A 15,636-nucleotide genomic window follows, 5' to 3' on the forward strand; every position below is an offset into this window, starting at 1 on the left:
CTACCTAAAAAATTTCTCACATTTTGTACAGACAAGTACTTGGCTCTCTGATTGTACAATGACCAACTAACGCACCACGAAATTTTTAGAACATTTAGGAAGGAGATTTGGAGAAAATAATTCCTCAATAACCAAAAAATTTCACATTCTTTCATCTTTATGTGCAAATATTTTGTCAGTTTAAGAATTTCACACATTAATGTCATAGCTGACAGTTAGCGGTCCTTTCACTATATTATTTCTCAATACAACTGATATCCTGTGACTATTCATATATTCAAAACAATTTTAAAATTCACAAAAAGTTACAAATTTTTATAGTTTCTTTCCCCCTCCCCCTAAAAAAAAGCTCAGAAGTGTTTATGTATTAATCATGTCTTATAGTACTGGGAACAGAGTATTTATTGAAAATAAATTAAGATCTCTATCACGTTTGGTTTCTTTATTATAATTTTTCAATTTTCCCTTTCGTTACAAAATTTTTACAAATACTCTCATATAGAGAGGTCTGTAGCGTTTTAACAAATCATCAGAAAATCAACTTGATATTGTCAAGGATATTGTTGGTGTGATCCTGGAATTCTCCCAGCTTTTCAAATCTGTGATACCGGACAACAAAGTGATGATAAAATGAACTATGCTTTGCAGGAGCTGTGTCCAGAGTGATGTCCTCAAAGTACTCTACACATATGCTGGCTATAACTGGAGTGAATGGGCTCCACATCCCAGTGCCATTCATTTGGTTAAAATATTCTGCATCATACAAAACTCATGACAATGTCACAGCGTGCCTAACTAAATCCACATTAGTGTCACCCAATAACTGGGAGGGAGCGCACTCTCTGGAGTACAGCAGTTTATTATTTATTTAAAATTGAATATAAACAGATAACTACAATCAAGCTTTTTAAAATTTTTTTATATAAAGTTACCGTTTCAGCCTGTTTTAGCCTACCTTCAGACCCACACCATAATATAGATGGTGGCTGTGAACTGAGCAGGTGCTACACCTCCACCAATGCTAACTGCATTGCAGTTAGCGTTCGTGGAGGTGTAGTGCCTAGTTTATGTGCAAGTTCTCACTTGTTTGTTATAAACAGCAGAGCGCTGGAAACAATGTTGCCAACATGCATATTTTATGAGCGATGCCCATAAAGTAATGCACCGCACTTCTTTTCTTTAACAATTCTTTACTGAACATATTCAGAATTACATACATGAAAGAATCATCATGTTTTATCTAAACACCCTATTTTTCCACATAATCTTCATCCCGTTCTATGGCCTTGATCCAGCGCGAAACAAGGGCATGTATGCCCTGTGAATACCAATCCTTGTCTTGCTGGCAGAGCCAGTGATTCACTGTGTGAATCACCTAATCATCATCCTCAAAATGTCTTCCAACTGCCGAATCATAATGTGTCTGTCCTCACGAATGACATCATAAGCTCACGTCAATACCTCATCATCGTCCTCAAAATGTCTTCCAACTGCCGAATCATAATGTGTCTGTCCTCACAAATGACATCATCAGCTCACGGCAACATGCCACGTGTGACAGCTGTGTATGGTCTCTCTGAAGGCTGCAAATCATGGAGCTCCACCTAATTGCCTTCTGATGACCTCACCTTCCATGCCCAGCTACTAACTGAACTACTATTGACAGCTGATGCTCCATAGACTTTGTACAAGTTTTTGTGAAATTCCCCACAGTTTCTCTGCAGTGAGAAATTCAATGACGGCTTGTTGCTTGCAACATACATCACCTACAGACACTATTTTGAAACTGTCCTGGAGCTACGCTATCTGTCGGAAGTGACAGAAACTTGGTACACTCACTCAGGAGACTTAAAATAATACATAATGTTTTGCATTCGTAGCACTGTTTTTGGCTGAGGACAAAAAATGTGGTGCATTATTTTCTGGCAACCCTCGCATACTAGAAATTCAGTGATATGAAATATGCAGAATGTTAAAAAAATTTTAACACTTTAAACAGAAAACTATTGCCCACTGTGTCTGCTCTGACTAGTAAAATATTAACCAAACAATATTTTGATAAATCTCAAAAGTTTTCAGATGGGGTTTTCGAGCAAATAATGCATAAAATCTCACAAAAATGCATTTCTTTTACATTTTTAGGGATAAATATTTACATAATACAGATAGCTGGAGCGGAGAAGATATTATTTACAATTACATCAGTAGTCTCTGGTAATATGACCGAGAAGATAGTGTTCTGTGACTTTCCAAATTAGAAAATAATAATAACTTTTTAAGTGGAAAAATTAACTTTAATTTCGTATATTCATCTTAAATTTGTAAGTTAAAGGAAGCCCATTAGTGTGCATGTGTCAACTAAATTTCAAGATACTGTGAGGCAGCTTTAACACAAAATATCTGCCAGGTCTCCAGTACTTCTGGTTTATTAGTTATAATGTTTTTTTGTTCTCAATTGTTTTAAGAGTTATTTGCAAAATATACATTTTCAAAGGTATGTACCATCACCAAAAATTAAGATAAAATGAAATACTTTATTTCTTAATACTTATGATTTAGAGATCTAATATATATTTTTTCCATAGAAATTCACGACCACGAGTTGACATGACCTGCAATGAAATCACCCTTAACAGGGCTGAAGAATCTGGAACTTTCTTATTTGTTTGTCTTCCAAAATATTAAAAATACACCATGATCAAAGTATGGAACCCTACAGCATGTTTCGAAGTGCTCCTACCAGAAGCAATTTTCCTCTTATATAATGATGTACATAAATTTCCAGCTTAAAAAATGAAGATAGTCTGGCTCCAGGCAATCATACCTTTAAGGTGGAAAATCAGATCAACTGTACCTACCAATACCTTCGAGCTTTACCATAAAGATATTGTAGCATGTGACATGGGTCAACAGAAACATCCGATCTCACACGTCGGCTTTGACCCGTGACGTAAGGGTGTTGTGGTGTGTGACGTCATTACGGCGCGGAGTTTGGTTTGTGAGTGTGGCATGTTTGTAGATGTTGCCTCGTTGACGTTACCTTAGTAGGAGTTTTAGGGCCTGTAATATATAGTTTACCTTTTTACTGTACTTTTTGTTTTAACGTCGTCTATGAGGCTTTTATCAGTTTGCCATTAGATTGTTCAATCTTTATGGTCTATATGTTTTGTCGCTACTCGTTATGTCTAATGAATCAATATTGTTTTTTTCTTTTTTTTTTTTATTTGTTTCTTTTTTTTATCTTTTGATTGACCTACACATTGATCTGTAGCGTAGCCCCGAATACGAGGTTTTTTTGGCGGGGAGGGGGTCAGGGGGGGGGCATATTTGTGACGTCATGGGTCAAAGCCGACGGGTTGGATCGGACGCTTCCGTATTTCCCGTTGTAGCTACACAAGGCGTCTAAATTTGTTTATATTTAGTTTGCACCCCACCCAAAACACCCCATTTCCCGCGCTTGTCCCGTTAGTGTCATTAGGCTTCTTGTGGAAAGTGTGTGTGTTTGTTTTTGTTTCCGCCATATTTGTGACGTCATGGGTCAAAGCAGACGGGCGGGATCGGACGCTTCTGTATTTCCTGTGACATTTTATGTGCACAGACAGAAAGAAAACAGAACAATGACAATATTTCTTTTGCATATATATTAGTTTCTGGACAAACGTTTGTGGCCACAGCCTGATCTGTAGCACAGCTCAAAATCTGTGTTATGTTGAAAGGTGACAGTTGAGAATTGTGGAAGCTGTGTCAAACACTTCAGTTAATTTGGAAAAACATAGTTTCCCTTTACTGTGAACTTTAACAGTATTTTAAACAATACACAGTTCTGGGAGCAATAGAAAAGCCTAGTTTCAAAACAGGATTTTTTGTGTAATTTTTATTATTTGAAGATTTTGTATCCCAAAACAAACAATTGTTTTTGTGCATAACCAGCATAGACTTACTTTTTTAAAAATTTTACACAACTTGCAAACAATGTGATTGCTTGTACCACATAGTTTAAAGTTCCCTCCAAGCAGGTGGCCACATGAAATTTGAATTTACACTTTTTTCACCCATATAGATGAGGTATACAACGCCACTGAAGATATGAGATAAAGGTGTTTCAGTAGAAATGGTTAATACTGGAGGAAATTTAATCAAAAGTACTATCTATAGAACACCTGCAGAGGAAAACAATTCTCCAAAATTGAAATAATTGTTTGATGCAATGGAAGACAGACAAGACAAAATAAAATACCGATCTAGTCACTCTTCTATGTAATTTGCATGATATTCAATTAAATTATCATTAGCAACAAATTAAAAAAAAACTGAAGTGTTTTAATCAGAGAAAGGAAAAAGGAGGCTTTAAAAATGTAAATGTCATATAGCGTTGTTGACTCTGATGTGCCAGGGTTCAGTTGCCCGATCTACCTCGACACACTTCGGCCCCTTAGGCTATGGACGTTGTATCATATATATTTGTAGCCTGTAGGTGAGTGTAATGGATGCAAGACTTTAGAAATGGATACAACATAATGGATAACTTGCAATCTTGAACAGAATTTCAATACAAGACACTAAGATGAATTACATTTGGCCATGAAATACTAGAGTTTTAAGACAGTTCTTGACTCAATTTTGACAATTTATCTACTAACAGCCCTTATGAAACAAACTGTTGACTCAAATTATATTATGAATATGACCTGACATATGTAATTTGTGTCATACTGGGACTTGAACTTTAATCTATTATTTATCATGAGCAGCCCCTTTACCCACTGGGGTATGTGGACCAACCTAAATGCCTGACTCAAACATTCACTATCGCTGAGTTCCCTCCAACTAATTCAAAACATTACAATCAGGGTGTATCTAAAAATTATGGTACACCACTGTGCAAAAATGATTGATGAGAGTGCTGCAGTTTACCCTACTGTCAATTATGTGTCATATATGTATATGCGAATGGCAACATAAGCCATGGACTACTGCCAAATGTATTCCCGGAGTGGTAGTATTTAAGACAATAAAATACACATGCACTAAGTAACACACAGTCTAGGATGAAGTTTATTTCTGAAAAAAGGTTAGTCCAATCAGGTTTTATTAATTATCTTTTTCTCCTAGCGTCATTCCATTTAAAGTGATCATGGCTCTCCCACTCCTTGAGATTCAATTTTCCTGAAATTTGCAGTGGGTGTAGACCTATCCTAGAAATGAACCTGTGCAAAATTTGGAATCATGAGCTTACATACTGAGAGACAGTGGCCTTCTAGTTGGATGGCTTTTCAACCAATGTGTACGAAAATGAACAAAACCCAATGTTTGAAACTCTTTTATTACAAGGCAAAAGCAAGTAAGAAACTCTTATCTTCAAGTCTTGGATAACTTTCAGCTGTGACTCAGTAAAATACAGTGTGACAGAATGTAAAGCATTCTGTGAGCCAGCATAATGCATGAAAGTGGCTCAAAAAACCTGCAAAGAAAAATGCATAGATTTTTTTTACCCTCTTTAGGGTCAGATATCTCAGGAATAAAAAGTGCAAAGGAACTACAACTTGGTGCATTTGTTGACAGCTTGGGACATGATTCTACTAACATGTCTTCCTGCTTAGCCAATTATTTTTGATTATACTCAATCACAGATATAGCATTGAATTTAAAATCACAACATATGAGCCCCAAGTTCAGATGTAAATGTCGCAAAAGGATCATTTCAGAAATTTTTGTTTCCAGAACCACAGGAAAAGAGCACAATTTTCTGCACTGGAAACATCTTGCTGGACCTCAGAGTCAGCACAACAAAGGTACCAAACATGAGGCTGAACTTCAACAAAAGTCATGTGCAATATGTTAAGATTGCAACATGGTATAGGCTGCTGAACCCGTAACTTCAAGACGAGCAGGAATGACAATTGGTAGACTAATGCTGGTGTTTCAACTAGCCATGAAAACCATGGAAATTTGATAACTCAACCAGTTTAAAACCTTTAGTTGAGTTAGTTTCTGTACCTATCCTGGTAGTGGCCATGTGTGGTTGCAAAGACAAGAGGTGTATGATGTTATCAAACATTGCTTATTCTGTTACATAATATGGATGCCTGTGTTTGTTGGATTCTTCATCAAGGTTCCAAGTCCTCATTTGGGTATCTTGCTTGGTTCGTAAGCCATGTTTGTTGGTTTCTTACACAAGTTTCGAAAGCATCAGCTGGATTAAAGCTTCACAGAATTAAATTTTTCTTTAATACTGTTCAATATGGCTTTTGGAAAATTATGCTGTTGTCCTGTTCTAGTTGCTGAAGGCATTGCAATATTCATGAAGATGTGTTGTTCAGGAATCCAACATTCATCTTACCTTTCAGGCAAATAGAAAGAGTGAGCTGGACCAAAGGGGTGAATGAAATTGGCAAGGGCATCATGTTCTTCAGTATCAACTTTACCAACCTGCCAGTGACTGTCACACATGCAGGTTATGCAGTGGCCAGGAATAAGGCTTAAAACTGGCATGAAAGCCTTATAGGTATCAGTTGATTGATAAACCAAACCTATAAAAGAAGTTGTATCATTTGAATGTGGATCAAATCCATTGGCAAAAAATGTTCCAGCAAAAATAAGACCATTTTCAAAGAATTATTCCTGTAGCTATCTTTTGCGTTCTATTTCTTCACTTGTTACAAAAATGAACTTGATTCCTTGTACTTGTTGGTCACAAAATTTGAATAAATGTTCTGGGGTTAAAATTTGATCATCTGTAGTTTGTTGCAAGCTTGCTGTTACTGATAAGCGTTCAGCCATTCCACCAATTCCATAGCACAGAGATCTAACATGGCTTGTGCCACAAAAATTCCATTCAGCAGATATACACTATGTGATCAAAAGTATTGGAATACTTGGCTGATACTGCCTTACAAGTTCCTGGCACCCTGCAGCGGTAATTCTGGAATTCAATATGGTGCTGGCCCACCCTTAGCTTTGATGACAGCTTCCACTCTCACAGGCCTATGTTCAATAAGATGCTGGAAGGTTTCTTCGGGAATGGTGGCCCATTCTTCATAGAGTGCTGCACTGAGGAAAGGTATCGATGTTGGTCGGTGTTCCAAAACATCCCAAAGGCTTACTACAGGATTCAGGTCAGGACTCTGTGCAGGCCAGTCCATTACAGGGATGTTATTGTCCAACCACTGTACCACAGGCCATGCATTATGAACAGCTGCTCAATCATGTTGAAAGATGTAATCGTCATGCCCGAATCACTCTTCAACACTGCAAAGCAAGAAGGTTCTTAAAACATCAATGTAGGCCTGTGCTGTGATAGTTCCATGCAAAACAACAAGGGGTGCAAGACCCCTCCATGAAAAACATGACCACACCATAACACCACCATCTCCGAAATTTACTGTTGGCACTACACATTCTGGCAGATGATGTTCACCGGGCATTCTCCATCAGATCGCCACATTGTGTACCGGGATTCGTCACTCCCTACAACATTTTTCCGTTGTTGAATAGTCCAATGTTTACACTCCTTACATCAAGTGAGTTTGGCATTTACCGGCGTGATGTGTGGCTTATGAACAGCCGCTCGACCATGAAATCCAAGTCTTCTCACCTCCCGCCTAACTGTCATAGTACTTGCGCTGGATTCTAATGCAGTCAGAAATTCCTGTGTGATGGTCTGGATAGATGTCTGCCTATTACACATTACAACCATCTTCAACTGTCATCGGTCTCCGTCAGTCAACAGATGAGGTCGGCCTGTACACTTTTGTGCTGTATGTGTTTGTTCACATTTCCAGTTCATTATTACGTCAGAAACAGTGGACCTAGGGATGTTTAGGAGGGTGGAAATCTTTCTTACAGATGTATGGCACAAGTGACACCCAATCACCTGACCACGTTTGAAGTCCGTCGGTTCCGCAGGTCGTCTCATTCTTCTCTCTCACAATGTCTAATGACTACTGCGGTCACTGATATGGAGTACCTGATAGCAGGTGGCAGCACAGAGCACCTAATATGAAAAACATATGTTTTTGGAGGTGTCCAGATACTTTTGACCACACAATTTACCAATGTCCTTTTTTTGTAATTCTTGTACTGAGCAGTGTAACCATCACTGAAATAGTGAATGCATACTACTGCTTGATTGTTCTTTTCAAATTGTTGATCAATTTGCTCAGAAATGTATGGATGACAATGCTGTCATGTTCGGGATAATAGCTGATAATGCGTAAGCTGGTATGTTGTACTTCTTCAGTTTTATAGTGTACAGAAACGGGTGCAACGCTGCTGGACTGTTCTCTCAGTGGCATCCTTAAACAGCATCTTGGATGATAAAAGAACAGTTTTCCGTGAAATGCATTAGAAAGGCTAATTCAGTAGACTTCAAATTTTCTTTGACTTTTTTCAGGTGACAAGTCAGGTGTTTCGCAATGGAGTGATGACTAGAAAGCTTCAAATTTTTGGCAATCAAATTTTTACTAAATTCTTTAAAAGGCAGCTGCTTTGTCTCCAGTGTATCACGATCAGTGTTGGTCCATAGTTCAAAGTCAGTCAGTCACCTCATCAAAACCACATTCTTTCACACCACTGAAGCATGCAATCGTTCGAATCTAAATTGCAATCAGTCTCAGCAAGAAGGGACTTGTATTCAGTGTCAACAGGTTTTGCATTAAACATCAGCTTCACATTTTGATGGATTGCAGAAATGTGTACTGAAAGAGTTACAGCTGCTCCAATGGTAATGAACTATTTTGGTTGAAACTCACAAAATTTAGGTAACCCAATTTCTTGTTTCATATTATCTTTTCAATGCTGAATAAACAACAGTTTCAAATTTACAAGCAATTGGCATTTCTGTTTTCGTTCCTTTAGGACTTCTAACTATGACAAAAACCTTCTTTCCTTGACAATATCTACAAGAATCTTACATGAATTACGCAACATCAGATTAGACTATTGTCCAGCAGGTTCACAGAAGGATGTCTTTATGGATGAGAACTGTATAGGTCTTCATGATTAGCTGTAAATCAACATCAATTTGCCTGGCACTGTGCATTCAACCAGCTGTACGACCTTGTGATGGTAGTATACTGTGCATGATTTTTGTTGAAGTTCAACCTTACTTTTCATCCCTTTGGTGAACTAACTCTAAGATACAAGATGATGTTTGTAGTGGAAAAAATTGTGGTCTTTCCGGTGGTCCTGGAAATTAAAAAGTTCCTATGGGACCAAACTGCTGAGGTCATTGGTCCCAGTACTGGAAATACGAACTTCTGAAGTGATCCTTTTACAATTTTGCACCTGAACTTGAGTCACTTTCTGCAGTTTTATATTTGACACCATGTTTCTGGTTGAGTATGATCCACAAAAGTACTTAGGCAAGAAGATGGACTGAGAGTCCTGCCCCAGGTGCTGTTAATATAAGTGCCCAGTTGTAGTTCTTTTGCGTTTTTTTTCAAGAGATATCCCACTCCAAAGAAGGCTAAAAATTTTAAAGTTTTTCTCTGCACGTCTTTTTGGGGCATTGTGATGCATTATACTGACTCTCAACGTGTTCTGCACATTGCCACACTTTGTTTTTCTCACTCAAGGCTAAAAATTCTATAGGATCTGAAAACAATAGGTTCCTAGTTGCTGTTCCCTTGTATTACGAAAGGTTCAAACATTGGGGTTTGACTGCAACACACCCTTGTAGAAGAGCTTCTCAAATAAAGGGCCACAATTTCCAACATACCGAGTATGATGAGCTCACATTTTTCACGAGTTGATTTCTATGGTATATTTGTACCCACGGTAAATTTGAACAAAATCGGAAATGGAAGAGCGGGAAACTTTTGAAAAATGTGATCACCAGGATGGAATGGCGCCCTAGCATTCCATTTTTTTCGGTCGATTTTAGAATTTCAAATACCTTGAAAGATGATGATAATTACTCACGTTTACGAAGTCCCCACCCTGAATCATGAAATCTTTTATCACTCTGTGGAATATTGCACCCTTATATCCCAGAGGCACTCCATCTCTTCGATATTCGCCAGTACAAAACTCACGGAAATTTTCGCATGTTTTTGGCACCACATCTGCGAAGAGTTCAAGAATCATACGTCCTATTTCCTACGAAAGATTAAAAGCGATGACAAAAATACATATATAGACATCACTATGTAATTTGGCATTTTAACACTGAGTAAATGTGCTACCGTTGTCCCGACACTTATGTCAAAGAACACAACAGGATTATTCGGATTCCTAAGTTGAGACTGAATTTGATTCCAGGTTGGCATTCTGACACCGTTTCATAAACTTCTCGACTAGTATTCATTAACCAGTCTTTATCACAATATCAACACTCATTCAAAACTCGCACCCCATGTTTTGTTTAACCACAGCGTTGCGCAGAAACCAAAGTTGACGAATAAAAAACATGCGTACACCTTCCACTACACGGAAGTAGATTCACACTGTAAGTGTTTCGCGCCAGTAAAGCGTTTGGTTGCGTTAACGTTTGTAACTGGAAACCAGCACCATGTGACCAGCGCCTGTACACGCCTGGCTGTAGTTTAACGACGCGCAAATAGCTGACGCGAAACTCTATGCTCGAGTGAAATATGGGTGGATATTTGTAGCTATAAAATACGCATAATTTGCCTCATTTTGACCCGACGAGTTATCTATATGCACTAAACAACTTAGCGTGTAAAGTAAAATGACTGACTGCAATTAAAGGGACAAATAAGTTGCTAATTATTTGAAGATGGTGAACAAAATATTTGTTATGTGTGTCAGGAGCTTATTACATGTATTCTTAACTTGTTATGTGTCACATATTGTTTTAGCAACTAAATTAAGTGTAATAATACCGATGTCCCTGAAGGCACTGTTCCAAGATCTTCCATTATCAAAAAAAATGGCTCTCAGCACTATGGGACTTAACTTCTCAGGTCATCAGTCCCCTAGAACTTAGAACTAGTTAAACCTAACGAACCTAAGGACATCACACACATCCATGCCCGAGGCAGGATTCGAACCTGCGACCGTAGCGGTCGCGCGGCTCCAGACTATAGCGCCTAGAACCGCTCGGCCACCACGGCCGGCCCTTCCATTATCAGCTTAACACAATTCACTGAGGTGAAAGAAGTCATGTGTTACCTCCTAATATCGTTTCGGACCTCCTTTTGCCCAGCGTAGTGCAGCAATTCGATGTGGTATGGACTCAACAAGCCATTGGAAGTCCTCTGAGGAAATACTGAGCCATACTGTCTCTATAGCCGTCCGTAATTGCGAAAGCGTTGGCGGTGCAGGATTTTGTGCATGAACTGAGGTCTCAATTATGTCTCATAAATGTCTGATGGGATTCATTTTGGGCGATCTGGGTGACCAGATCATTCATTCGAATTGTACAGAATGTTCTTCAAACCAGTCGCGAACAATTGTGACCCATTGACACGGCGCACTGCCATCCAAAAAATTCCATCCTTGTTTGAAAACTTGAAATCCTTGTATGGCTGCAAATGGTCTCCAAGTAACCAAACATAAATATTTCCAGTCAATTGTCAGTTCCTTTGGACAAGAGTATCCAGTCTATTCCATGTAAACACAACTCACCATTATGGAGCTACCACCAGCTTGCACAGTGCCTTTGTTAACAACTTGGGTCCAAGGCTTTATGGGGTCTGTACCACACCCAAAGCCTACTACCAGCTCATACTAACTGAAATCAGGACTCATCTTACCAGCGCACGAATTTCCAGTCATCGAGGGTCCAACCAATAAGGCCACGAGTCCAGGAGAGGAGCTACAGGCGATGTCGTGCTGTTGGCAAAGGCACTGATATCAGTCGGCTGCTGTCGTAGCCTATTAACGTTTCATTTCGCCACACCTACTGGATACGTTCGTCGTAAGTCCCACATTGATTTCTGTGGGTATTTCATCCAGTGTTATTTGTCTGTTAGCACTGACAAATCTACGCAAACGATGCTGCCTCGGCCACTGTGTTGTCTGTGGTGAGAGGTAATGCCTGAAATGTGGTGTTCTTGGCACACTCTTGACACACTCGATCTCAGAATATTGAATTCCCCAACGATTTCCGAAATGGAATGTCCCATGAGTCTGGCTCCAACTACGATTCCGCATTCAGAGTCCATTAATGCCCACTGTGCAGCCATAATCAGGTCGGAAACCTTATCATTTGAATCGCCTGACTACAAATGACAGATCTGTCAATGCAACTGCTCTTTTTATACCTTGTGTACATGATACTACCACCGTCTGTATATGTGGATATCGCTATCCTGTGACTTTTGTCACCTCTGTATTCTGATTGCACTCTTTTGTAGAACTAATTGGGCCTACTTATTTTTGCTGCTATATCACAGCTCAAATTAAATTATGACGTAGGACAGCAATGAGTGAAAATATGCTAGAAATCCACCAGCAACAGATCGAATAGATTTCATTACTTGGCTTAGCTCTTTGTGGTAAACAGTCTGCAATTATGTTTTTAGTTATGTACCGTTTTTCTGTTTGCCATAGGCTCAGCCACTCGTCATTTTGCTGTTAAAAAATTATAAGCAATTGCCCTCTTATACCCTATCGTTGTATTCCCTGCTTTTAATTTTCCACAAACATGTGTTACACTGGATGTTTCGATAACCTTGGCAATGAATTATCTAGAACAAAGACGTGTATCTGCCATTTTAAAATCCACCGTGCGCACACAGATGAAGAACACCTGAGTGGACAAACAGCTGGCTCAGACACGGTTTAGCGTCAGATTTGCGGCGATCTGCTATCCATACCCTCCAATTTGTCTGCGCAGACGTGATTTGAACTCACAGATTGGAGCAATTTCGCTCAAACTACCAACTCCAACTTCCAGGTTTGTGCACATATCATATCTGTGCAGATACCCTGTACAGGCCTCTATGGTTCATACACAACGATCTGCCTGGACAGGCGTGATGTGCGCAGACATTTGCGTAGACAGCTCGTTTCTTGGGGATGGGCTTTAATATGCCCTTGCGTAGTGTGCCTTGGTAAGTGCTGGGAAGACATTATTTGTAATAAAATATATATTCCTAATTTAAGTTTCTCCATAAACATTATTTTACTGTGCAAATATATAACCCAACATGTTACGGACCCAGGAAGACAGAAGTGCATAAGTTTGGTCAGTAAATGGTGAAAAATGTAATACTGCTTGTGAGTAGTTTATATTTTACACTAATTATATTGTAACTACATAAATGGCTTCTGGCCATATACCAGACATTTAGAAGCTCCTGAGTCGAGATAATTATGCACTTGGAAGTTTGCAATAGAAGCTTATCTACAGTAGGACCACCTTTGGGACATCATTGATGGAACCTTAAGTCCATGGATTCAGATTTCTAGAATAAATATCATAAGGCAGAAAGCAAATTAATTCTTCTAGTCGATCCTATAAATTACATTCATATGGAAAAGAACAGCATGGCTAAGGAAGTATGGGACAATCAAAGAAGAGCTTTTGAGTACAGAGGTTTAACAGGAAAAGTGCGTTTCCTGTGAGAGCTTATCACCACACGTTTAAATTAATGTAATACGAATTCAACATTGCTTAAGGATGAATTGGTACCTTGTTACTAGCGGGATACCTGATAAGTGACTCCCCTCCTTATAAGAGTTGAGGGATACCACCTACAGGCTACAGCATAAAAGTTGAGGTATTACATGATGTTAAGAATGAACAAGAATATACATCTACATTATATCTACATCTGTACTCTACAAACCACCATGAGGTGCATAACAAAGGATACATCCCATTGTGCAAGTTATAGTGGTTTCTTCATGTACCATTCACGTATGCAGCATAGGAAGAACGATTGCCTCTGTGGGTGTAGCAATTTTTCTGATCTTATCCTGTTGATCCCTATGTGAATGGTATGCAGGGGATTGAAATACCTTCCTAGAGTCATCATTTAAAGCCAATTCTTGAAACTTTGTTGATAGCCTCTCTCGGGATTGTTTACATCTGTATTCAAGAGTCTGCCAGTTCAATTCCTTCAGTATCTCTGTGACACTCTTCCATGGATGAACAAACCTGTAACCATTCGTTCTGCTCTTCTCCGTATACATTAAATATCCCCTGTTAGTTGTATTTGGTATGAGTCCCACACACCTGAACAATATTCTAGTACCAGTCGCACGAGTGATTTATAAACAATCTTCTTTGTAGACTGATTGCTCTCCCCCAGTATTCTACCACTAGACCAAAGTCTGCCACTTGCTTTACCCATGACTGAGTCTATGTGATCATTCCATTTCATTTGTCTACAAAGTGTTACACCCAAGTATTTGTATCAGTTGGCTGATTCCAACAGAGACTTATTGATATTATAGTCATAGGGTACTGCGTTTTATCGTTTTGTGAAGTGCACAATTTTACATATCTGAACATTGAGAGTAAGTTGCCAATTTTTGTACTACCTTAAAATCTTATCAAGATCTGACTGAATATTTATGCAGTTTCTTTCAGATAGTATTTTATTACAGATAACTACATCATCTGCAACAAGCCTGATTTTACTATTAATACTGCCTGCAAGATCATTAATATACAACATGAAGAGCAAGAGTCCCAATACAATTCCCTGGGGCACACCCAATGTTACTTCTACGTCTATGACTCTCCATCCAATATAACAAGCTGCATCCTCCCTATCAAGAAATCCTCAATCCAGTCACAAATTTCACTTGATACCCCATATGATCGTACTTTCAACAGTAAGCGTAAGTGTGGTTCTGAGTCAAATTCTTATTGGAAATAAAAAAATACTGCATTGAGCTAATCGCCTTGATCCAGAGCTTTCACTATGTCACATGAGAAAAGTGTAAGTTGGGTTTCACATGATCGATGATTCTGGAATCCATGCTGGCGACACTGAGGAAGACATTTTGTTCAAGATATCTCATTATGTTTCAGTTCAGAATACATTCTAAGATTCTACAACAAATCGATGTCAAAGATACTGGATGGTACCAGAATGAGATTTTCACTCTGTAGCGGAGTGTGCGCTGATATGAAACTTCCTGGCAGATTAAAACTGTGTGCCCGACCGAGACTCGAACTAGGGACCTTTGCCTTTCGCGGGCAAGTGCTCTACCATCTGAGCTACCAAAGCACGACTCACGCCCGGTACTCACAGCTTTACTTCTGCCAGTACCTCGTCTCCTACCTTCCAAACTTTACAGAAGCTTTCCAGCACTAATTACATTGCAGTTGTCCTTAAGAACTTTTGCCTGCCAGAAAGAAAGCATGTTATTGCTATTTTCGTAACATGTGCTGTATCAGTAGGACTCAAGATTAAACAATAGTCAACATTTGTTGTTCTGTACGTGATGAAGTTATTATCATTGTGCATTAAATACTGAGGAATGAATTGTGCTACTGAAGCTTTTCTCGCAGTTTAATACAAGAAGACAATACCATATGCTACTGGCACATTGGGGAATACCTTAAAACACTTTGATATGGACACGGTAAATGTAGTCATTTCTGTATGCCTTCTCGCGTAACTTCGGCCGTGGTTATTTAATATATTATTATGGTTATTATTATTATTTTTTGATTGTTGCCGACTTACGTGGTGGGCCTTAATAAAAATGATA

General features: G+C 38.9%; 1 protein-coding gene across 1 annotated transcript in view; it reads right to left on the reverse strand.

Moving 5' to 3' along the window:
• The window catches only part of LOC126175342 (peptidyl-prolyl cis-trans isomerase H), a 40,408-nt gene extending 29,950 nt beyond the window's left edge, over nt 1-10,458 (reverse strand). Inside the window, exons 1-2 of the mRNA XM_049922063.1 lie at nt 10,185-10,458; nt 9,922-10,098 (exon numbers count right to left, since the gene is read on the reverse strand). Of these exons, the coding sequence (XP_049778020.1) occupies nt 9,922-10,098; nt 10,185-10,268 (261 nt within the window). The 5' untranslated portion in view covers nt 10,269-10,458. The remainder of the gene's footprint in view (nt 1-9,921; nt 10,099-10,184) is intronic.
• Between the last annotated feature and the right edge of the window lie 5,178 nt (nt 10,459-15,636).

Source organism: Schistocerca cancellata, chromosome 3, assembly GCF_023864275.1.
Source record: "Schistocerca cancellata isolate TAMUIC-IGC-003103 chromosome 3, iqSchCanc2.1, whole genome shotgun sequence".
In the NCBI taxonomy this organism is placed as follows: Eukaryota; Metazoa; Arthropoda; class Insecta; order Orthoptera; family Acrididae; genus Schistocerca; species Schistocerca cancellata.